The 25,643-nt window shown below is 37.7% G+C and overlaps 1 protein-coding gene across 3 annotated transcripts in view; it reads left to right on the plus strand.

Moving 5' to 3' along the window:
- Positions 1-7,231: 7,231 nt before the first annotated feature.
- NAB1 (NGFI-A binding protein 1) overlaps positions 7,232-25,643 on the plus strand; it is a 103,847-nt gene continuing 85,435 nt past the window's right edge. For 2 of the 3 annotated variants that reach the window (XM_036927940.2, XM_057503718.1), the window contains exons 1-2: positions 7,234-7,547; positions 17,486-18,323. In XM_036927940.2, the coding sequence (XP_036783835.1) occupies positions 17,505-18,323 (819 nt within the window). In that variant the 5' untranslated portion in view covers positions 7,234-7,547; positions 17,486-17,504. Of the gene's footprint in view, positions 7,548-17,485; positions 18,324-25,643 lie in introns of all 3 variants that reach the window. The other variant, XM_057503720.1, reaches the window with a different exon arrangement.

The raw sequence follows: 25,643 nt of genomic DNA on the forward strand, positions 1-25,643 counted from the left end.
GAGGTTGGAAGAACATAAATGAGAAGAATGACTAAAAATTCATGTAATCCAGAAAAGATACTGTAAAACAAAGTTAAAAACCTATCAAAAAGTAGTCTGAAAGACAGCCATTGCTGGTGGGTTGATCCCTGCGCTGGGAGTAGGGGGGGCTTTTAGTCTGTGGGTGATAAAGGCCAGAATGAAGCTGGTACTCTTGGGAGATGGTTGTGTTTGTGAAATCCCTGAAAACTGCAGTCTTGGTGGAGTGGGTTTCTTTGTCCTCCCCTAAAGAGCTACAGCAGCCTGCAGCAGGGTCTCTAGCAGCACTGGACCAGCATTGCAACTGGTAGGCCCAGTGTTCTAGAGCAAAACGGGCAGTGAAAAACTGTGACATCAGAGGCTGCTCAGAAGCCAATTTTGTTACTGTTTGGATGTGGAGGCCCACTGAAAGAAATGAACACTACTCTGAATTACTGTGCCAAAGCCCCAGGATTGTGCAAGCCCCTAGAGCAGAGGCAGCCTCAAGAAGAAGATACAAGTGGATACATGCTTGGATGATTAATCAGAAAAATAAGACAGATATGATTGTATTTGTACCATCAGTTTAAAGCAGTTCAAGCAAACTATGTCTATATGTGTATATGTATATGTATTTGCATCTATATCTATATATCTATCTGACACAAAACACAGTTATGCAGGTTTGATTATTATGAAGGACTCAATACATGTTTGTTGGATAAGTTCCTGATTTTTGTTGCCATCTTCAAACAAGTAAGTACAAATAAGTACAATTTAAATTTTTATTTCATTGTAAACTGCTTTTGAAGCAGAATCTTTGTTAAAAAAATTAACATTTAGATTTCCTCCCGATTTTCAAGGTAATCCATGCTTTTTGAAATGTTGTTTTAAAAAAGCACAATAATCTGTAATAGTCATCCAGAGATAACTACTGCTAACACTTGACAAGTTTCCTTCTGTATTTATTTAGGTAGAGAGATTATGGATTGTTCTCCTCTGCTTTATTTTGAACACTAATATTACATCACGAGCGTTTCCCAAGATTATTAAGTATTAGTTGAATATATTCCATCATATAGATGTGATATAACATTATTAACCAATTAATTATTTTGGATGTTTTGGTTTTTCAGTTGTATAAATAATGTTGTGATAAATATCCTCTTCTTAAATGTATATGAGCTTAGGATAATATCCTAGAAGTAAATCTTTGGGTCAAATCATATGAACACTTTGAAACTCTTGGTTCAATTGGCCAAATTGCCCTTCTAAAGGTTGTTTACCTTTACTGGTTACCAGCAATTTGCAGAAGAGCCCCTGACTTTACCAATAATAGGATGAGTTGGAAAATTTTGTTTAAGGAACATATTTTACAATTGGAAAAAACTCTCTATTAGAGATTATTGTTACAGTACAAAATGAAAAAAATACAGCAGTAGACAATGAAGAAATCATGGTCCATAACATTTTTGACTACCATGTATGGCCAATTCTGGGAAAGCTGATGAGTCACAATGTATAAATATGGGTAAGAACAACAATATAATTCAAGCCATAAAAATGCAACTTGGCAATTATATATGAACAGAACCATATTTGATTTACTTTTATTCCAACAGTTTTAAATCTCTTATTGTACAATATGCACATGCCGTTCGGTGTCTCCTCCTAGAAGTCAGTCAGTGTTGAGGCATTTGTTGTGACAAATAATCCAACCCATTCACACACCCATCTTCTTTATATCTGAACCACAGCATGGTTAAAGCACTTGTGGTGGATGTTTTTTGAACTTTTGTTTCCTCTTCCTGATACATACCTGTACCTGATACATACACCTCTCCCCATCCAACTAAAAGATAATACATAGGCTCTTTTCAAGTGAAGAAAGTAGGAAACCACTGTTTCTCTGACCCTTTTTCCTGCAGATCTACCCCAAATACTCCATTGCATCATTGCCATCTGTCCCAGGGCAAGAGCACACTTTTGTGGCTAGCTTAGAGGAATTTATGTTAGGATGACCTCTTCTCTGTCTCTTCCTTTCTCTTCTTTAGGAGAGTCAGGTACTTGGGTACTTTTTTGGTTTTTCACTTCTCCCAGAATAGTTATGTTCACTTTAGTCAGCTTCTCACAAGTGCACACTTGTCTTTTCTTTTGTTTCTCTCCCTCCTTCCTTCCAACTCTGGTCCATTCACCTCAAGAAAAGCTCTCTTCCTTTGCGTGCTCTGTTCCTATTCTTGTTCCGTTTATGAGCTACAAAAGCCCCGTAGGTTGGATGACAAAGTAACACATCTTTGTCAAGGTAACAAAATCTTCCATCACCCTCATGTGGAATGCTCAAAGGGATACTCTAGCTGGTGATGTCCTTTGCCTGAAGAGTGTAGACTTGGAGAGACAAGTTCAGACAGTGAGTACAGACCTGCTGTCAATTTCAACAATCTGGGTGGAGCCAAATATGTGATTGTGAGCAATAAGAAAGCCGAGAGTAAAGTTTGCAAATGGAAGATGGTTTGGAAAAATTTCAGAGACTGTGAGCAGACAATTTTTACCTACATTGCACCCTCCCTTGAGAATTATTAATGGCCAGGGTCTTAGTCCACTCAGGTTGCTACAACAAAAATATCATGGACTCAGTGGCTTCAACAACAATCATTTATTTTTCACAGTTTGGAGCCTGAGAAGTCCAGAATCAAAGCACTGGCAGGTAATTTGATGGCTGGTGAGGGGCCGCATCCTGGCTCACTATGTGGCCATCTTCTTGCTTTGTCCTTACATGTCAGAAGGAAGCTCTCCTGGTCTCATAACCAGTCCCATTCAGGAGGGCTTCATGCTTATGACCTAATCATCCCCCAAAGGCCCACCTGATACCATCACACTGGGGGTTAGTATTTCAACATATGAATTTTGGGAGAACACAATAATTCAGTCCACAATAGCCAGGAAGGAGTGGACAGTCCCGTGTTGTTGGGACTTGAAACAGTGTTACAGAACAGTTAACTGTTCAAGGCCTACACAGTGAATGCCAGAGAAAAAGAAAAATGGGGGAAGAGAAGAGAAAGAGTAGCTGAGTTGTAATCACTGCTGCCAGAGAAAGAGAATAGAAGAGAAAGAAAAACAAGGCTCTAATCCTTAAAAAATATCTGGAAATTCTCTTTAGAAAGTCTTTCAAAAGTTGCTGTTTACATTCTCATCCATCTTAAACACAAACTTTTAAAATAAAATTAGAATCGCTCTTCAACTCAATTAAATGTTTGGTTGTATTTGCTGTTTAATATTATATTAGTATTTTTCTACTTTTTACATAATTAGCAATGGATAGTATAAACCTCCTCATCTGTGGAAGTCAATTGGAATTAGATGACTTCTAAGAGCCTATCTACTCCCCCCAAAATGGGTTAATTCTGTATTTCATTGCATTTTTATAAGCATTTGCAATCCTGCCTGGAAATCTCATTTCTTTCTTTTTTTTTTCCCCAACTGGGATTGCCATACAAATTCAAAATAACTAACTTACAACCTATTGGAAAGTCAACTAGTTGTACATTGAATTTCTGTGACGTATTTGAATATACTTTGAATATACAAAGGAGGTTGAACTAGGTGAACTTCATAATCCTTTACATCCTAAAATTCTAGTGTTTTGTATTAAAATACAATGTATGAAGATTTGCTTACTTTTTAGAAGAGCAAGTATTTTTAGAGTCATGGTTCCTGAAATGATCAGTCATTATATATATTCCTATTAACTTACCTTTAAGAAACTTGTTTATAACCTCTGTATATTTTTAAATATTCAAATCTCCATACACTTAAAAACCCATTTAATCTATTATACCCAAAGACATGCATTATTCCAAAATAAGGTAAATTTTAATTATATTTCTGTAATAGGAATATTGCACATGACTCAGTTAATTGTAGGGCCACAACCACATAGAGAGGAAAATTCATTAAATTTAGAATTGTTCTGAGGAACTACTGGAACAGGAAGATAGAATATTGTATCTTAGATATTGTAGGTCATAAGTTATACTGTATTCATTCTCTGCTCTAAGAAAATTTTACATCTATTATGTGTTCATGTTTTGAATCTGATGCATTTTAAAGAAACTTTCTGAAAGTAATACATTAATGCTCTTACAGTGAAATTTTCACTCAAAGGTCAGAACCACTACCAACTTTCTACAATATTTTTTTTATTAAAAACCTTTTAGTTTTACAATGTAGAAACTTTTTTTTGTCCAAAGAATTCCTTACTTTTGCAAATGCACTACACTGAAGTGTTTTTAATACATTTTTTAGATTGAGTTACATATATATTTATGGAACTGAGAAGTGTAAGACATGCTTACAAGGTGGAATGGAATATGGAATAATTAGAAACTGTAACTGTTACCTTACATGGAATGCTTTCCCTTAAAAAACCCCTAGGGTCTGGGAGTGGGAGATCACTGTGTGTGTGTTGAAGGAGGTGGGTAAGGTAGTATTTAGGGGTGGTGGGTGAACTAAGTGGCAAGGAGCTAAATAAGAATTAGTGCTTCTTCATCTAAGTTGTCTCAGATACAGGTTTCATTCTCTTTTTGAGTAGCATATTGACTACAGTGTTGTCACAGAGAATACAGCATTGGATGCCTCAAAGTTTAAAATTTTATTTCCTTCATCTTCCTTTCTTCCACCACTACTCCCAGCACCACAGGGTGTTTAAAGCAATGCAAAGTGGGCCAAAAATGCCATTCTAAATATGGGAAGAATATACTATTTAAATATGCCCATAAAACAAAGGAGAGATTCAGTGTTTAACTACAGACATAGAGTAGTCCCCCCTCACCTGAGGTTTTGCTTTTGCGGTTTCAGTTGCCTGCAGACAACTTTGGTCTGGAATCAGATGATCCTCCCAACATAGTCACATCAATAGTAGCCATATGCTAAATTGAAATGCCTACATCATTCACCTGACTTCATCTCATCACTTAGGCATTTTATCACTTCACATCATCACAAGAAGAAGGGTGAGTACAGGAAAATAAGGTATTTTGAGAGGGAAACATTCACATAACTTTTATTACAGTGTATTGTTATAACTGCTATATTTTATTCTTATTTACTGGTGTTAATCTCTTATTGTGCCTAATTTAGAAATTAAACTTTATCATATATAGATATATATATCTATATATGAGAAAAAAGTATATATAGGGTTTGGTACTATCTAGTTTCAGGCATCCACTGGGGGTCTTGGAAGGTATCCTCCACAGATATAAGGGAGGACTATTCTAACCAGTTACAAGTCAGAAGAAGTAGTATCTGCCCTGACACATTTCCTCTTCAGCATCCTGTTCAGTGCTGGCTGGACATATATAAGTTCAGGAAGAGGCTTTAATGTTTCTTCGACACTGGAAACAATTCTATTGGGAGTCTCAATTGTCCAGGTTAAGACTACTCACTCATTTAATGACTTGTGAATCATTGACTGTACGTCTTTATGGAAGAAAGTTGTATTTCTCTAGCTGTTTAGAACCAACATTTGCAAAATATTGGGATTCCACAGAGGAACTAGAAGAGAAGAATTCTGCAGGTTTCACTGCTTGAAAATTTAACATGTACCTTTCCAAGAAATTGTCTTTACAACAACCTAAGTTAACTTTCACTTCAGAACAGGGTCCGCAGCTGCAAAACCATGACAATAGGCTAAGACCCATTTCTAGGAGTGATTTCTTTAGTGGAAGAATTCAAGAAAGTAAGTATGCCCATTCATTTGCAGTATTAACGTAACTACTCTAGACAGATCCTTTCACTAACACTGCATTAGAGGTTTAATCATATATATTCCATTGTGGTATTACTCTTTCTTATAGCATGTTTTTGCCAAAAAAAAAAATTCAGTACTTTAAACAAGGTCTTTTTCTTTCAATGTTATCATCCCATCCATTGCTGCAACATAAAGATGTGGTATGAAGAATTTCCCATCTCAAAGAATGCCTTGTATCCCCATCAACAAAGTAGGCACACTCCGGGAGGCCAGCCAGGATGTGGGAATGGCCTTTTATAAAACTAAATCTTTATATGTTAAAGCGGGATTTTACCTGTATTTGCAATTTTATACTTACTAAACGCTTACCCTCCAAGAACATAATGCTAAGATTCAGGGAATTTTCTCATTTACCCGTTTTTGCAAAGGAATTAAAAATAAGATTCTAAAGTTTTTAAGATTTTTTGGCAATAGTTTTACATTTCTGGAAACGTTTTAATGCTTGCTTTGGTTACAAAAGTTTGCAAACCAAATTCGAGAATTCTACAGCGTGCCCGGAGAACTCTCACACACCCCAGGACTGTTCTAGCGCCGTCGGATCTGTACACCATGGAATGGAAAATATTAACAGGCAGGTTTTCAGGATTGAGAAGGTTGACAATAAGTTACCCGGCAGGCAAGACGGTAGTCAGAGCTTCACTTCGGGTTCGTTGGTTCCCACTCCTCCCCTCCTCCCACCACTCCCAACGCCCGGTCGGTGGTGGGAGACTCAAGATGGGAGAGGCAGAGAGTCTACTGACGCTGCAGACTCCCTCGGGGCCGCGCACCTGCCGCCGCCCCGCCCTCGTGCGGTCGCAGCCAGCTTCCCGCAGGGAGCCTCCGACCGCCCTGCGAGGGGAGCACCTGGCCCGCCATCGGGCCTGGAGGCGGGGCGGGGGCGAGCCCGGCGCCCGCTCACGCTCGGTATTTTTGAAGTCAGCATCCCAGGGGAATGTTAGATTTTGCGGGGTGTTCGCTTTGAAATACTATATTGGGAACCTTACACGTTAAAAAAAATTTTTTTTTAATTGCAAACCTCCCCGGTTCACTCGGCAGCGGGAGAGCAGGCCCGAGGCGGCGTCCCCTCCCTCCGGCCCGCCACCCCCTTTCCCTGCCCCCTCCTCCCTCTGGGAGCGGGACTCTCGGGAGCCGCCCACACCCGAGGCCGCTCGGTCCTTCCCAGCTGCCGTGTGAATGGGCCGCCCTCCGGATTCCGGGGCGGGGGCGGCGGAAGGAGGCCGAGCCCGGGCCCGGCGGCGGCCGCCCCCGCCCCGCAGCGGCCCACGCCGGGATCTGCGTCACTCGGCCGCGCGGGGGCGGGCGCTGCAGCGGCGAATGTAGCAAGAGCGGAATATCCCCATGTGACAGCGCGCGGGGGGCGGAGGCGGCGGAGGCGGCCCGGGAGAGGAGGGGAGGGTGCTGAGCGCGCGGAGCGGGGGAGGAGGGGGAGGGGAGCACGCAGCGGGGGAGGTGCCACCGCCGCCGCCCGCGCGCCCGAGCCTGGAGAAGCCGCAGCTGCCGCCCACGCGGCCGAGCGAGCGCCGTCGGGGCTGGCGGGCGGGAAGAAGCGGCGCGCCCGAGTTGCGGGTGGGGGAGTAGAGGGAAGCGCGCCCACCGCCGCTCCTTCCCCCACTCGATGGGAGCGGGGGCGTCCCGGCCGCCGCAGCCGCCTGAGGAGGGAGCGCCGGGGGCCGTCACTTCGGAGTTGGGGCTGAGCAGTCTTTGGGAAGAGCGTGCCAACCCCGCTGCAGCCGCTGGCCGAGTACGTACCAACTCAGTGTCCGCAGAGCGCGGGACGCGTTCGCGCCGGTGCGGCCCCTGCTGAACTTGGGGCTGCGGAGTCGCCCGGCCGCGCAGGCATTTGGGGGCGGGCGTCCAGGGGAATCGGCCCCGTGCGGCCGCCGCCGGAAGGAGAGGGCGGCATCGGACTCCTATGGGCGATTCCCGGAGAAATCCGGTGCGCTGGGGCACGAGAAGAGGGCGAGCAAGGCAGCGGGCCTGACTTGTGCGTTTTCTCTCGGAGGAAACTGGGAGTGCCGGGTCCATTCTAACCGGTCTGGGGTCGTCGCGCGGGCCGCGAAGCTGTCGTGGGGTTGAGTGGTGTATTGTGCGTCGTGGGTGCGCGCCAGCTCCAGTTTTGCAGCCACCTTCCCCAGGGGCAGAATATTATTGGTTTGTTTACTTTATGAAAGTGTTGCCTTTACAGTTTTAATTTTCGCCCTGGCTGTCCTCTTCTTCCGAATGTACTTTTCTTTTTAAAAGCGGAAGGAGAGTTTTGCTTGGAAGTGGCTTATAGAAACTTGGCACCTAGGCGCAAGGAAGAGAGACTTCTTGTGCTCTAAGGCCGAGTGTGGAATTTGCAAACACATGTGGGACATAAAACCCTTGGATGCAGAAGTGTGTGACCTTATTCATGGAGAAACATTGCAAGTACTATCAAATGTTAATAGTCTTCAACCTCAGGGTTCACAAGGCTTAAGAGAGAAAACGGCACTTCAGTAAGCCTAAATGTAGGATCTGGGGAAAAGGATAATTGAATCGAAATAGACATTTAGAGGTTCCGTAGGTGAAGTTTTGCAGCGGTGATCAAAAGTAATCCTTTAGTTACATATACTTATCCCTCACAACGTGAGATCCGGGAGGCATGAAAAATTTGGGGGTAGCTGTCAATTTAAAATTGAATCCGAGAGAGTCGATTTTGAGTAACCTGTCACTACCAACTGGTTTGCCAGTGACGTGTCTGCAAACTGAAGGAGTGCAAAGATCAAAACCTGAGAGGGAAATTCACAGATCTTGTTTAAAAATATTTTGGCAGTTTTAATAGATAGTATTAAATTGCATAGGAACAGAGGAACGGAATTTAAAATAGATTAGTCACGTAGGAAATGTTAGGCTTCTCTATTAGAAAAGTGTGCACACAGTGAATTACCTTAGATTTTCACTTTTTTGAAAAATTTCTGTAAAACATAGCAAATTGTGACATTTCATAATTTATGTGTGGGCTGTAGGAAGAAATACTGGAAGAGAGGATGCATAGGATTTACTTTGTATTTTGGGTGGAGGCTGATTTTCTTGAAGGCTTAAAAGTGCTGCTTCTAACCTAATCTAAGTGCCAGCAAAAGTGGTTTTTAGACTCAAGTGCATTCTTTTTTCCTCCATTTTTTCGTGTTATATGAGACATTAATATAATAAATTTAACTTTGAGTACGTTTTTAAAATTATGTTGCCCTTATACACATTAACACGCACACAAGGGTTCTCTTGAGAATTTATAGATGGCTGGCAAGGTCAGCCTTTTTTATTCCTGTTTGGGTGTAGATTTGGAAAATTAGGTCTTGAAAGAATAATTTCAAAGAACCACTGGGATTGTTTTAATCTTTGGCTCTTGCACAAAAGTTAATGTGCCATCGTTGTATTAGAAAAAATTCATTTTCCTTGGCCCTCTTGATTGCTTGTTATATGTGAATGTCTTGATAATTGCAACAATAAAAACTTTGAGGCCTTGCAGCTTTTTTAAAAATTTCATTCTGCCTGCTAATTGGGGATGTAATTAAAATGACAAAATCCTTAGGAATTCTATAGCTGGATACAAGGAAATTTAGTGACCTTATATATCTAATAAATAATTAAATATATTTAGTAAGTGCATCTAATTCCTAAATTATTAATAAAGTTGAGTAATCTCGGCTAAATTAATTTAAAATTTTCCTTTTTTGTGACTAGTAAATAACGTCCATTACCCTATAGAAAAGGTAATAGATTTTCATTCTTCTTCCTGTTACTTAGAGAATCCAAGCATTAGGTATTTTCTTTTAATCACACTTAAAGAACATACTGACTTGTTATTAAAGAATTTGGGTGTTTGTGTTGTGGATGCTTTGAAAGAAATTATATGTATTACAAAGTGGAGGAGATGTTTGAGGAATTTATTGCATGAACTTTAAATATTTAAAGTAAAAGATAGTTGGATGGAAACATAAGTATGTCAGGTTTTTGTGTCTGTTGGCCTAGACTCTGTCAAAGACTTGGGCCTTATCTATTCCATTTTACTACGTCTAATTGTTTTTGTAGATGCTTTTCATATGTATTATTGGGAATGAAAGCTCTGTAAAATTAACTTTTGGATGTGAAGCAGTATTCTGGGTACCACAAAACCATGATATATTTTATGTTACTTTTATGGAAATGACCATTTTATATGTTTTGAATAGTTTAAAGTCCTGCTAAAATGCATAATAATCTGTATATGTATATTTCATTGAGTTTATTAAATATATTAAGGAATAAATAAAACCCACTCAAGCGTAATGTAAGGTTCCTAGCCCCTTTGCTTTGGATTTAGTTTTATCTTACCTGTTTCATTCTTTTTAGTAGAATGAAGAATAGTACAGTTATTATATTAAATGCAAATTTCCCTTTTGATCTGACATGTTCAATAACTAGTACAATAGTAGAATATACTCCCTTAAACTTAATAATGGAACAAGTGGGAAATTAGAGAAGTTGATGTTAGGGAAAAAATAGTAATCCTCATCTTGTCAGAATTTTCATAGCTAAAACATACCATTAAGCTTTCAAAAAGTTTGTCATTTCTCAGTACATTATATTTAGAGGGCTGTGGATTAATTTGCATAGTATATTAATATTTTTAAAGAGATTTTTTAAAAAACTCAAAATTTATATATATTGCATGCATATTATGTGCTAAAAGAGCACTTTGTTGAATGAATTGACTGTTAGTTGATTGAAGAATTTCTAGCTATATTGTATGAAATACTATTGAAATTATAGTTAATGCAGTTACTGTTTAATTACAAAATGATTTTTCTAATTTTGATAAATTTAAGCTTACACATTGAATACTTTTGGTAAAATATGAAGAGATCTGTAAGAAATTTTTTTTCTAGCTTCATTCAGAATTCAGAAAGAAATCAATAAGAGAGAACATTTAAGTCTTCCCAAATTACTGTTAATTCATTAGGAAGTATATAATTCATAGCATGACAGTAATAAGATGCAAAAATTTCTTAAGATATTTCACTGACTGCTTACTAATGTGCCTAGAGAAATTGGGTTTTGAAACACACATAGGAGTTCAGTACCTAGTCTAACCCTGCAATCTTAAGTAACCCATGATGTAACTAAACTACATTTAATTGTTTTAGCCTGAGTCCTAGACTAGGACAAAGTGAGAATTCATTTCCTAGGCTTAAGGCTCATCCTTCCCTAAGCCAAATTCTGGACTTTCATAAACCTTTTCAGTTTTAACCTGTAATGTACCTTTTTCACCAGGTTCCTAAACCTTCAAGCTACACTCTCCCAAATTTAGCAGTACTTCAGAGGCTTTAAATGTAGTCTGCCTTCAGATTTCCTTCCTCACCATTTCCCATCCCCATCTTTCATTCCCTTAGTGTGCACCGGATCTCATCTAGATGTTAAGAGGAAAACAGTCTGGTGGAACTAATTCACCTTAATCTGTAAATGACTCATGAACTCACTCTTCTCAAGTTTTTTCACATTTTTTAAGTCTGTAAGAGGTTGCTGTTAACTTAGATAATTTTAAAGTAAAAATTTCAGGCTCTATTGGGAGGAAGGAATTTATAGTCCTCTGCATAAATAAGTAAGATCTTACTGGGATTTCACCCTTGGTTTCTCCCTCTCCCCAGAAGAGTCGCTCTTTGGAATGCCATAGATTTCGTAAAAGTATGTGTATACCCACATACTATATATAAGTATGTATTTACACATACATATATATTTTTTTCCTACATAATAAAGAGGAGGATTTAAGAGTAGTGACTGAATCATTTGAATATAATGATCATTTATAAGATTGATAGTTTGGAGATAACTCATACTGCATTTTAATTTATAGAGGAAAAAGACCTAGGATCTCTCAGACTGAAATTGATGTCTTAAAATGCTGGTATTGGGGCTAGACTAACACATTATGTGTATAACACTAACCTTGTGTAGTTCCTGTATTTGGGAGAGCATCCTTTGATATTTTGGAAAAAATAGCCATTTAATAGGAATCTGCCATATAGCCTTATAAGAAGAAAGTATGGAGGATGAGAGAATGAAAAGGATCATAGGTAAAGTAGCAGGATGTGTAATTCAGGGTATACCAGTTTACCTAGAGAGTGTCCCTTTTGGAACATGAGAGGAGGCTCCTGAACAGATTCTCAAATAGGTTTCATTCAACAGCCTTTATAGAGAATGTTACCTCTATACTGAACACTTTTTCAGGAATAGAGGGGGATAAAAGATGACTTTAGATGCTACCCTTGGGGAGCTTATCACCTAACGGTAACCTGTTCTGCAGAGCCAGGTAAGGCTGCTTCTGTGTTCTGTGTCCTTAGGTATAACACTCAGCTCCTGAGGTATAATCACAGTTTGTATATGTCCCCTTACTTGTCTGTTAAACTGATTCTCCTTAACTGATTCTGCACGAAGGACCGTCTTTGCTCTGTATCTTCAGGACTCGCTCAGTAACTGACATATCTGAAAAACAGAAAAAAAATGAGAGAAAAATTATCGTGGGGTTCAGAGAAGGGAGAAGACATCTACAGCCAGGGGGTCTGGGAAAGGACTTATGGAGAAGGCCATAAAGTAAAGGAGTGAGTATGCCTGGCACAGTGGGAGGCACACTTGAGGAATGCCCATTGTATCTTGCAAGAGCTTAGGGGCATGTTAGGAACCGGAGAGAAGGCTGGAAAAGAAGGTTTGGGCCTGGGATACCTCTATAAGTAGTTTGGATTTCTTTCTGTGTGCAATGGGGGGAAGTTTGTACAGGTGTGTAAAGAGCCATACCTGTACTTGAGGAAGAAAAAATTAGCATTGCAGTTTGGGATGTTTTGAAGGTGAGGAAGCTGTTTTAAAAGTTGGAGCAAGAAACAGTGAAAACTAGAATTAGGTGTTTTTGAAGCAGAGAAAGAAAAAGTGTGGTGATGTAGCCTAAGGACATGTAGATTTGAGGAAGGAAGAAGAAAATAAAGATAAAACCCCTACTTTTATTAACCCAGGAAACAGAAGAGAGTTGGAAAGAGTAGACATGGGAATCTGGAAGAAGGAAGGAAAATGGGATAACACACTTGTTTTTGGACTTAACCAAATTTGAGATTTTGACAGTACCCAGGTGGTAGTTGAAATGCTAAGTTATCAGAGTAATGATTTGGGCTAATGGTTCTCAAACTTTTCAGGTATGAATATCACTTTTTAAATTTAAAAATTGCAAATATTCATTAACATTGTATTTGTTGTTTGAGAATACATAGAATGACAACTGCTATGAATTCCACTGTTAATGAGTTTATATTTTATTAAGTCAAAATGTTTATATACTGTTATTTGCAAAGTAGACATGTGTAAGAAGCATCTGTTTTACTCAGTAGCCAGTACTTGGTGTTCATTTGCATTTGAAAACACTTTTCAGTAGCTCTATGGGTCCCTGGCCCATGAACCACTGGTCCAAGCTACAGATAGCCACAGTTATGACTACAGTCTGCTATAGGTGGCAATTAAAGGTTGGGAGTGGATGAGATCATCAAGGAGAATATGGAAAAGACATCTAATATGAAACTTAGGAGAATTCTTGCACTTTGTAGTAAGGGAAGGTGGGGAAGATGGCATCATATGACGGTACCGAAGTCACGGTAAGAGCATTCCAGAGAGTGCTGTCAGACTGCAGAGAGGACAGCGAGGGAGGCTGGTGATGACTCAGTAGTTACTCGAGTGTTGTTAGAGCCATGGGGCCAGAAGGTAGGCTGAAGCTTCTTGGAATGAATTGAGGCAGGTCTGAAGGAATAGTTTTTTCCTTAGTGACTACTGAAGACCTTTGTCCTATGCCAAGTCCCCACATGCCAGCTTAGAGAATGTCAAGGAAGTTGTTTCCCATAGTCATTTCAAGTGCTTCGTTGTGTTTCTGGGATGAGGAAAGAGTTGACCAATAAAATTTTCTGGATCAAACTAATTCACTGAGCATAGTTTGGCAGATAACTGATCCTACCCATAAGAAGCCAAAGTGAGCTTTTTTTAAAAGTTCTGGAACAACTCATTACCACTTAAGATAGATCGATGAAAAACACACAACAAATGGCCTTAAAGGGATCCATTGTTGTTTAATTCCTCTTCCTCTTGAACTGACCAGGCTGAGGAACATTTAAACTGGTGATAAGAGGGAGTTTACTGTACATAGGCCATCGGTTTAGCTTTTGAATGCAGTAAAAAATGAGTAACTGGTTTCTCTTAACTGTGGAATTCATAAAAAGGTCAGACTGCATGGTTGTTCCAGCACATCTTGAAAAGGCCAGGTAGCAGTTTTCAGCTGAACAGATTTACTATACTACTAGGTACCTGTATATATTGGTATATACTGTATGTGTGTTAGGAACCTTTTATATTTACTTCAGGTTGGAGCTATGCAGATAGATGCTTTCCCTTGATTTGTTTGAACTTCACGTTGAAGCATGAGTAGATACAGAGATTGTAAAAACAAAATCTCATCTTAAGAAAATTATCCTTTAAATCAAATCAAATTATGTAAGAGGTGTAAGTGTTCAAATTATTACAACAGGCTTTTGTAGGAAACTGAAACATTATCCTAAAGCAAAATCTTAGGGAGAAAGCTCCTTTCCCAGCAGTAAGTGTGGGCCTTTAGGAAGCCTCCTGGGACTTTATAAATAGTTCACTTACTTAACTTTCATCTGGTATCTTGACTTTGGAAATGTACTAGTGGCCCATCAGTCCTTATGGAGATAATATGATCATAACTACTTTTGTTACCAGTACATAAGCGTTTTCTCTTAGGAACTAGGGGGTTTCCTTTCTTCTTGGGTAAAGATGAGAAAAGATAAAAGTTTTAAGTTAATATTTTCTAAATCACTACCTTGTCTCAGAAGAATAAAATTTAAGTTTGGGTCTTGTGGTCTCCTTTTCTTAAGTTTCTCTTTTATATTTATCTAACATATATATTTTCTTATTACTCATAAAAAGATTCAGAAATTCTAGATTTTCTCACTAGTCTTCCCTGTATTTCATAATTTGAGGGAGCCTATATAGTGAGATAATTGATAACACCTTAAATTTTGCAAGGTTACAGTCCTCATAAAAAATTTTTTTTGTTTGTACACACACATGTATTTATATGTGTGCATGTGTATTTTTTTGTATATTATTGAGTTGAAAGTTTGTGGAGCTATTTACATTAAGTGTATGATGGGAAAGTAAGGTTCCTTCTACCTCAGACATCTTCTAGAAGCCCTTCTATTTAGTATAATGTAGTTCAATACAGACTTTAACTTGTGTCTATAAATCCTGAAAGCTCTGTTTTTATGGGTTAGTGTCTAGCTGGATGATAGACTCTCTCCTTGGAGAGTCTCCCCTGCTGTGGGAGGACAAGCAGATTCTCCTGTGGGTGAATCATAAGGTACAAGAATGTTTTTATCCAGAGGGCTGAGGTGGCATGAACACGAAGGTGGGTTTAAAGAATCTAGATGATCACAGAACATGTAGGAGTTTGTGGTGCTCGGCGGGTATGTCAAATAGGGATCTTCTAGCGTAATTTGCCACATTTGTCAAATCATGGGAGTTTTCCTGAGATGCAACTCAGGGACCTGGGGAATTGTATTTTTCAAAAGGCCCCCGTGTGGTTTCCTGGATATTAACACAAGTTACTGGGTCTCAGTTTAATCTTTTTTGTGTCTCTTGGGCAGTCATCAGGTCATTTGGCAATGCCCTTATAAAATAAAGAGCCATAAAATTGAAGGAGGTCACTAGGTGATCAGAGCAGAATGTGGATGTCACAAAGGTTCCAGGAGGTGGGGCTGACCAGGAGTCAGTCCTCAGAGTAACAGGAAGATGCATTTCCCTTGGATGGGATGACAGACTAAAATTCTAGTTGATGTCTTAAAGCAAAAGTCCCAGATTGGGTGACCTCTTGGCCTTCAGGGATGTTCCTGATTTTCCCTTGCTTGCCTTATCTCCCAGCTAACAATTACTTCATACTATTTTGAGATAAGAGTGTATCGTCCATTTTCCTGATTTAGGTATTTGAGCCTTCTGTAATTTTTCTCCATGGATATCTACAGGGTTCTTTTAATCCTAAGGCTGCACTTACTACACGTTTGTTGGTTTCTTTTAAGTAGAAGTACTTGGCCAATTCCTCGTTGTATGTGGGAGGTCTCCAGGCAACTGTGAATAATTTTTAAAGGCTGCTAAGAGGTCAGGAAATACTTTGCCAGGTCTTTTTCTTTCTCTTAAATGCAGGCTTCTCTGTCTTGAGTGGGCTTTAAAAGTATGTTTCTTCCTTAGGCTCTCTGCTGCTGCTTCGGAGGGCTTTCTCACCCTCTTTATCTTCAACCTTTACACATTTCAACTGTAGTCTGTTATTTTACACAAGGCAGTTCAAGTGCTGTGTGTTTGAAAGGGAATCCCATCATCCTGATTTTTCTGTATCCCCAGTGCCTGTTGCAGCTCTAATTCTCATAACGTAATCCCATAGTCATCTATTACTCTTCTTTTCTTGGAACCAGAGAAAGTGTCAAAAATTGGTAACTGTTCCCTTTCCTTCATCACTTATACCTAAGTGATCACCAAATCTGGTCGTTCACTTGTTTGAATTTTTCCTGCCTCTTTTTTTCTCAGTTCCTAAATGTGTCACATTCTGGTATTCTTACCTCCAATTCATACTGAAATCTATCTTCCTCTGTCTACCAGACTAATCTTGCTGACTTTTCTTTATGAAATGGAAATTACTATACCTATTTCACAGGGCTGTTGTGAGGATTACAGATCTTCCTTATGATGTGTTATATCCTGATAAACCCATTATAAATTTGAAAGTAGCATAAGTCAAAAATGGGTTTAATACGCCCAACTAACCAAACATTATAGCTTACCCTAACCTACCTGAAATGTTCTCAGAACACTTAAATTAGCCCACAGTTGGGCAAAATCATCTAATACAAAGTCTATTTTATAATAAATTGTTGAAATCTCATGTAATTTATTGAATATGGTACTGAGAATGAAAAACAGAATTCTCCTATGGGTGCAGATTGGTTATGAATCTATCAGTTGTTTACCCTTGTGATCATGTGGCTTACTGGGAACTGTGTCTCCCTGTGGCTGCCCAGCATCATGAGAGTATTGTACTGCATATTGCTAGCCCAGGAAAAGATGAAGCACAGTTTCTACTGAATGCATATTGCTTTCACACCCTTGCAAAGTTGAACCATGTAAGTTGGAGACTGTCTGTAGGCATATATACTGTTCATCATATTGTCTGATACAAAATAAGCATTCGGCGAATGATAGTATACTTCTTGCCTCCTGAATTTAATTACACTTCACCTTTGTGTCCACACCAGGAAGTAGCAAAGTAAATAGTCAAAAATATGGAATATAGAGCCCTGTGTCCCTTGGTTTGAGTCGCTAGACTTCTACTGAACTAGTTAAGAGATCACAGGCAAATTACTTATATTCTTTGTGCCTTTATATTTTTCTCTTTAAGAGGGGAACAATCATATCTACCATTAGGATTGATAGGAAAGTAAAATGTGGTAACAGAAATGCTTCCTTAATAGTCAGTTGCTAGGTAAATGTTCCTTGTTTTTGTTCTTCCCCTACTGTGTTCTTAAATCATGTATGTCTAACCAGTAGGCTCAGATTTGATGAGTATTCCCTCTCTTTTTTCTGCAGGTTGAGCCCATCCACAGTAATGGCTGCTGCCTTACCCAGGACCTTGGGAGAGTTGCAGCTGTATAGAATATTACAAAAGGCCAATCTGCTTTCTTATTTTGATGCCTTTATCCAACAAGGTGGTGATGATGTGCAGCAACTCTGTGAAGCTGGAGAAGAGGAATTCTTGGAAATCATGGCACTCGTGGGCATGGCTAGCAAGCCCCTTCATGTTAGAAGGCTACAGAAGGCTTTGAGAGACTGGGTTACGAACCCTGGCCTTTTCAATCAGCCTCTGACTTCCCTGCCTGTCAGTAGCATACCCATCTATAAATTACCAGAGGGATCACCAACGTGGCTGGGAATATCCTGCAGCAGTTATGAAAGGAATAGCAATGCCCGGGAACCTCATTTAAAAATCCCCAAGTGCGCTGCCACCACCTGTGTGCAGAGCTTAGGACAGGGCAAGTCAGATGTGGTAGGGAGCTTAGCACTGCAGAGTATTGGTGAATCCAGACTCTGGCAAGGCCACCATGCCACTGAGAGTGAGCACAGCCTCTCCCCGGCAGACCTGGGCTCCCCAGCGTCCCCAAAGGAAAGCAGTGAGGCGCTGGATGCCGCAGCCGCACTCTCTGTAGCTGAGTGTGTGGAGCGAATGGCCCCCACACTGCCAAAAAGTGACTTGAATGAAGTGAAAGAGCTGCTAAAAACCAACAAGAAGTTGGCCAAAATGATTGGTCACATCTTTGAAATGAGTGATGATGATCCACATAAAGAGGAGGAAATTCGAAAATACAGTGCAATATATGGCAGATTTGACTCGAAGAGAAAGGATGGGAAACACCTCACGCTTCATGAGGTAAAAGCCCACATTTTTCTCTGTATGTGGCCTGTTGTGTTTTCTTAGAGATAAGTTAATAGTTTGCAGTGAAGTAGCTACACTCCCGGAAAGTAAGGGCAAAAACACTTAGGTGTTAGAAAAATATAGCTCTTCTGTGAAAATAGACCATATTTATTGTGTTAGGGTATTTTTGTGTTAATCTCAAACACGTTGAGCTTTGGAACTACAGTTTAGGGTGACTTTTAGAATAGTATCAAAATATAAGCAGTGAAAGCATGAAGTCTTTGCTTTTAGAAGGCAATTTGCTTTTTAAGTAAGAAATAAAGTAGGATTTTAAGTATTATTTAAAAAACACTTTTGTAGGCTTTTTTAGAAGAAAAGGTTTATAAAAAATAACCAGACCGTAAGTAATTTTCAGCTAGCATGGAAGACCAAATTATAATAGATGAATATTAGAAGAATTATTGTGTCTTTGAATATTGTTTTGGTTTGACATTCGGCACTAAAAATTCTTATCTTTGTAGAAATAATTCTTAGGTAGAGGAATGCATATTTGTCTCTTTCTTTGCATTTATACCCTTTCTCCTCTTCTCCATCTGCTCAGCATCTCATATTTAAGATTTAGCTCAAGCATAAGCTTAAGTCTTCTGTGATAATGGTTTCCCCCAAGTGGAATGACCTTTCTTTTTCATTTGTATCCATCTGTACACTGTGGTCACAGTAGCTTCAACACTTTATTACACTTATTTGTATGCTGGTCTGCCCTTACAATATACTTTGGGTTTCTTCAAAGCAGAGATAATGTCTCATTAATTTTTACATCCACAGAGTCTAATGTAACCTGGTAAATACTTAGAAAATAAATGTATTAATTTTCAAAAATTATAAAAGCTACTTCATAGGTAAATATTTTTATGGTCATTTATCCTTTAGAAGAAAGTCCTCTAAGAAAATGTTCAGTTGAATGCAGTATTTCATGTTAGAAACATCAGATCTTACCCCCATGTACTTGTATTTTAACATGAAAAAGAATACTTAACTAATTGTAAAAATACTTAATCATTGCAAAAGGATATAAAGTAATTGAATATGTAACTTTCAGATATTTTTATTTATATGTAAAAATATGGATCATATTTTGCACACTGTTCTCCAAATTCTTCTTTTTTCTAAATAGTACTCTCACAGTACCATATACTATTAGAATCTTTACAAGTGAGTACACAAAGTCCTACCTTATTATTTATGGGTTGCATTGTATTCTGTAGTATGAATATTTTGAATTATTTATCTTAACTATTCACTTTCTAATGTCTTTTAGGTTGTTTTCCATTTTTTTCGATATTGTATATGGTGGTATGTGAACATTATACACATAAATCTACATTTGTACATTTGTACATGTTTTTCTTAGAACATATTCCAACATGTAAAATAATGAGATCAGGTCAAAGGGTACATAGATTTCATATTTTAGTGGGTGCTGCTAGATTGCCTGCTAAAAAACTGCAACAGTTTCTACATTCACTGTCACTATATTCATGTCTCCCTTTCTCCACACTCTTGCTAATACTGTTCATCATTCTTTTTAATCTTTGCCAGTATAAAGGTGAACAGTTTTAACTGCTCAGATTTGCTTTCCTTAATGAGCATAAGTATCTTTTCAGATATTTAACAGACTTTCAAGTTTGTGTTCATATCCTTTGTGGGGGTTGTCTTAGCCTTAAAAAAATTGATTGGTAAGAACTTTTTATATTTTAAGTATATCTAACCTTTTTTTGTATATTGTAAACATTTTCCCAGATTATCATTTGTCCTTTGACCTTTCACACTGTTTTGCTGTGTGGAAGTTTTATTTTATGTAGTATTATCTATTGCTCTTGTCCTGTATGATTCAGTAGTCTAAGTCTCTATTCATTCAAAAGTATAGTTACATTATAAAGTTACTGTAGCTAAATAATACATTTTGTTATCTGGAAAGGCATGCTACCTCTTCAATTGTCTTATTTTTCAGTGTCTTTTTTTATGGAATATTATGCATTTTTCCTTCCAAATGAAATTTCTAATGCATTTGCAAATTTCCCAGAAGTTTCTGTTGGTATTTTGATTAGAAATGCCTTAAACATACAGATTACTTTGGAGAAAATTGACATATTTACAATAATGAAAACTCTTACACAGTAATATAGTATATGTATTTACTTATTTAGAACTTTTATATTCTTCAGTAATTTTATAGTTATTTATATAGGTTTTGCTTATTTCTTGTTAGAGTATATACTTTGAATTATATATATTTATATTAAATGTCTATGTTTTACATATTTAAGTTTAATTTGTTTATAGAGGATCTATAAAAGGGATGTATTGTAAATGAAAAATTTTCCCCCATTTTAGAAGTCACTGTCACTGGCTGATTTTTGTATATTAATCTTGTTTTCAGCAACTTTATTTTCTTATTATTACATAAATGATTTTGAATAAAAATGGATACTGGAGCTTAAGATCAGAGAATTGGTTAGCAAAATTCCTTAATCATAGTGAATCTGTGATTTGACCTATTTGGGCATATTCTTTAGCAACTGTTATGTATTATTGTTGCCATATAGTAACTAACAAGAATTTGTACGTAGATCTAGAAAAATACACTTAGCATTATAATTTAGATTACTTTTAACTTTCATTTCCTATTGGCAGTTTTAGTTCTATGCTTTAGTTTTCATATATGTTTTATAACATAGTAGATGAAACAAAGTAAAAAAAACACCCCTATTTTTATCAAAGTAAAAGTATGTTAAAGAGAGGACTTTAATAAACTTAGTCAACCTCACTTTTCTGTTTAAAATCCTCACTAACCTACTTAAAAAGAATCCAAAACAAATAGTTCACTCTTGGCTTTTGCTAAGGAGTTCTTTGCTTCTTTCAATAAGTAGGTACAGATGATATATAAGTAATGAGACCATTGTGGATTTCCCAAAATAAGGGAACACTCAGAATGAATGCTAGTAGGCTGAGATGAGGGGGTGGGGACTTTGGAAAAATGTGGCTTGTGTTTTTTGAAATTTAACTTAAACCATTTGTTACTTATAACTCAGTTGTATGTGATCCAATAACATAGTTTAGAAGGGTATGAATCAGGATGCTTTCTTCAAACTAGTACCATCCAACAGCATGATGGATATTATGAAATCATGAGGGAATTAAAAGAAAGAAGGTACTATACAGTGTACCTTTTAGACATTATGATGATTTCACACTTTTTCTCTTGACTATTTAAAATGAAAGATATTTAAGTTTTTCTAAATTCCTAAGATTAAAGTCTGCTATTAGTTTGTCTTCAGTTTTCAAATAAGTAAATGTATGACTTACTCTTACTTCACTGATGGTAGTCTTTCTCAAGAGTTTTCCTCATATAAAACCTGTGGACACGGTTCTCTGTCTTTCAAGACATAGAGCTGTATATAGGTCACCAGTGGGTAAAAATCAGGAAGTTGTCTACACCTGAAAAAAATGCTTCAGGTCTTATAAGTACACAACATTCCTTCTGGTATGTATTTTTATACTTGCTTCTAAATCCACTGTACATCATATGGTAAAGATTTATGGACTGAATCATTGTTATAAAAAAATTTTTTTTAAGCCAAAGAATCAGTGATGGCTTAGGACCTGGCTAGGTATGGCCTCGTTTGTAGGAGTCAGACCATAATGCTGGTGCGAGGGGCTAAGTCCTAGAGTCACATTAGTTGTTGGTGTGGTGTAGATGCTAAGGGACAAACAGAAGCAGAGCTAGAAAGAAGTCCAGGCAGGCAGAATGTTCCACCTAACAATCCAAAGTAGTTTACCACATGTTAGTAGACCATGTGGTAAACTAGGCAAGCAGCATGTGTCAGGTTGTAAATCAACGAATAGACAAGGAGAGAGAAACTAAAGTTGAGAGTGGAGAATGTAGGAACTTGTAAAATTCAGAAATACAAGCAGGTAGACAACTTGGTATTATAGAATATTTGTCAGCAGATAGCAACTTCCAGTGAAAGAGCTCTGGGACTCAAATATAGGAAGGGGAAGTGGGGAATGTAAAGTCAATGGGAAAGTTGTAGACCCAGTGGAAATTCTACATGAACTTGAGTGCTAAGCAGGTTACCAAGATAAGGACATAGGCCCATAGAATAAATGATGATGCGAAGTTTAGGTCCGTTTCCACTGTTGTGTTGAGAACTCAAAGCTGAGTATTTCGGAGAAGTCCAAAAATCTTTGTTTTCAGAGAGGAAGAATGCTGAATTTGGGAACCTCATAGACCTTCACCATTATAAGTAAGTTATGATGCTTTTATTCTGAGCTCTTAGCTTAGAATAGGTAGATTTCAGCATCTAATACTTGAAATGTTAGGCATTTCCTTCTGATAATTTTTGAAAGTAGATTATAGGGCTATTAGGATAGTCTGTTTTTTCTTGAGTCACTTTGGTAAGTCACATTTTTCTAAGAATACGTCCATTTCATTTAAATTTCAAACTTACTGGTATAAAGTTGTTTAGTTTTTAAGACCTAATACTGTGTACATTTATCTCTTATTTTCCCTGAATAATCTTGCCAGAGGTTTGTCAACTTCATTAATCTTTTAAGAGGTAGGTTAGTGCCAGTGGGTCAAATCTTGCCTGCCTCCTGATTTTGCAGATTTATTTTTACTGGGACACAGCCTGCCTATTTATGTATTGTCTGTGGGTGCTTTTGAGCAAGATGTCAGTGTTGAGTAGTTGTAACATAGACTATTCAGCTTGTAAAGCTTAAAATATTTACTATCTGACTTTTTATAGAAAAAGCTTTCCAACACTTGGCGTTTATGAAAAAGCAACTTTTGGTGTGGTTGATATTTTACTTGTGATGTGTACATGTGTGTTTTTTTCTGCCTTCTTACAATTTATTTTATTATTCTTTCCTAACTATAAGTAGGGTGCTTAGTTCATTAATGTTTAGCTATTCTTCTTTCTAATGTAAGCAATTAAAGCTATAAATTCCCGCTATGTGTTGAATTAGCATTATTCCCAAAAGTTTGATGTGAGGATTTAGTTTAATTATTTTTCAATTCTGATTATTTCTCTTTTTATTTATGGTCTCTGACCCATGAGTTATTTAGAAGTATTTCTTTTTTCCATCTCAAAATATAAGGGTTTTGCCTTAATTAATTTTTCTAGTGATTTCTAACTGAATTACATTGTGGTCAGGAAACTTGGTTTACATGAGAACTTTAAAATTTGTTGAAATTTCAGTTGTGGTCCAGTGTGTGGTCAGTTTTTTATGTGCTTCTGTAGTTGGTAGTGTTCTGTATGTGTCTGTTTTAACAAGCTTATTACCTGTTCTTTAAACCTTACTATTCTTAATTGTTTGCTCTGTCAGATTTGAGTGTTAAAATTACCTACTTTAATTGTGTAGTTGTCTATTTCTTTGCATTATGCTGTAGCCTCATTAACTTTAATAATACTTTTTACTTTGAAAACCTATTTTGTTTGATATTAATATAAATAACATGTGTTTTCTTCTTGTTAGTAATTCTTGTTATCTTTTTCCCATCCTTTTATTTTCAGTATTTTTGAATCTGTGTTTTAGATACATGTCTTGTAAATACCAGTATTTGGATTTTTAAAAGTCCAGTCTTACATTCTTGTCTTCTAATTGGGACATTGGTCCATTTACATTTATTATAATGACTAATATTTTGAATTTATTTACATTTTATTTTTGTTTCTTCCCTTCCTTCTCTTTATATTCAGATTTACCATCTGGAATTAGTTTCCTTTTGCCTGAAGTACGTCATGTGCAGTTTTCTTAATGAAGGCCTCTTGATGGCAAACTCTGTTCTAACCCCTCTCTGCTTAAGCTGGAAAATATCTTTTTTTTCCCTCATTCTTAATTGTTATTTTTCCTGGGTGTCAAATTTTATGTTGTCAGTTGTTTTCCCTTAGTAATTGAAGGTATCATTTCCTTGACTTTTTGACTTTCATTGTGTTTTAGAAGTCACTGGTTATCTATTGTCTTCTTTTGAAATCTTCTGCTTGCTTCTGCCCAGTTTCTTCTCTCCTGTTTTCTAAATATTTCTTGGTCTTTTTTACTGCATTACTACTCTTCAGTCATATTTTCAACTCCATTTATTTCTCCAAATGAACTCTTTGAGGGTTTCATTCTGTCTTTCTGCCAGTGTTTACTCTTGATGTCTTTTTCCTTTGTATGTTTATGATTTCTGTGTGTGAACTCATATATTTCTTGGAACTGTGGGAACATTTTGAGGCCTAGGAAAAAAATGGATGCTCCTAGAGGTTATGTGCTTTTGCTTCTACCATGCACCTGTACTCTGCACAGTACAACTCTGGGACCCTGTGGAAATAAACTCTTCATCCTACTTAGTGTGAATTAGGGCCGAAAATTCATGTGAGGACTGATTTTGAGTTATGAAGCTTCAAGAGAGTATCTTCTTTTCTCTCCTACTCAGTAACAAGGTTCAGGACAGGTAATTTTCATTGCATTCTGCTGGGGGTCCAGGTGTATTTCTAATTTGGCTTTACATTCAGCATGTAGAGTTCTTCCAGATATCAGCTTTATGGAAGAATAGACTTATCACCTTTGACGGATCCTGGGCTTTCCCTCTTCCTGCTTTAGACTCACCAGCCCTGCAAGGCTGTGAAGACCGAAGTTCAGGTTCATTTAGTTTACTAGCACCTGTCCTCAACTTAGTCCTTTTGAGATACTGTCATCATTCATTTTAGCATGAATAGTCCTTATCCTCTTCCTGGTTTATTGATGCATTTGAGATAATATTTCCCTCTTTATTTAATCCAACTTTTTCAGTCATTTTCTGTGAAAGGGGCCAGTTATGGCACCAGACCCTTCCTGTGCTGGGAATGAAAGTCTTGATTGCCTTGAACCTCCTTTTCACACATTATTCACACAGTGTTTTTATGCTAACAAAGCTTAATAGAAAGCCATAGTCATTTGATTGTTAAATATTATAATAAAAAATTTAAGTTTTTAAATTTATTAAGGTATCATTGATAGATAATATTATGCTCAGTCCAAAACTGTGGTTACTACATTCCCCCATTATCAAGTCCCCACCATATATCCCATTACAGTCACTGTCCATCAGCATAGTAAGATGCTGTAGAGTCACTACTTGTTTTCTCTGTGCTATACTGTGTGCCCCCCTATATTATGTGTGCTAATCATAGTACCCCTTAATCCTCTTATCCCTCCCTTCCCCCTCCCCCTCCCCAGTCCCTTTCCCTTTGGTAATGGTTAGTCCATTCTTGGGTTCTGTGAGTCTGCTACTGTTTTGTTCCTTCAGTGTTT

Source organism: Manis pentadactyla, chromosome 6 (genome assembly GCF_030020395.1).
Source record: "Manis pentadactyla isolate mManPen7 chromosome 6, mManPen7.hap1, whole genome shotgun sequence".
NCBI lineage: Eukaryota > Metazoa > Chordata > Mammalia > Pholidota > Manidae > Manis > Manis pentadactyla.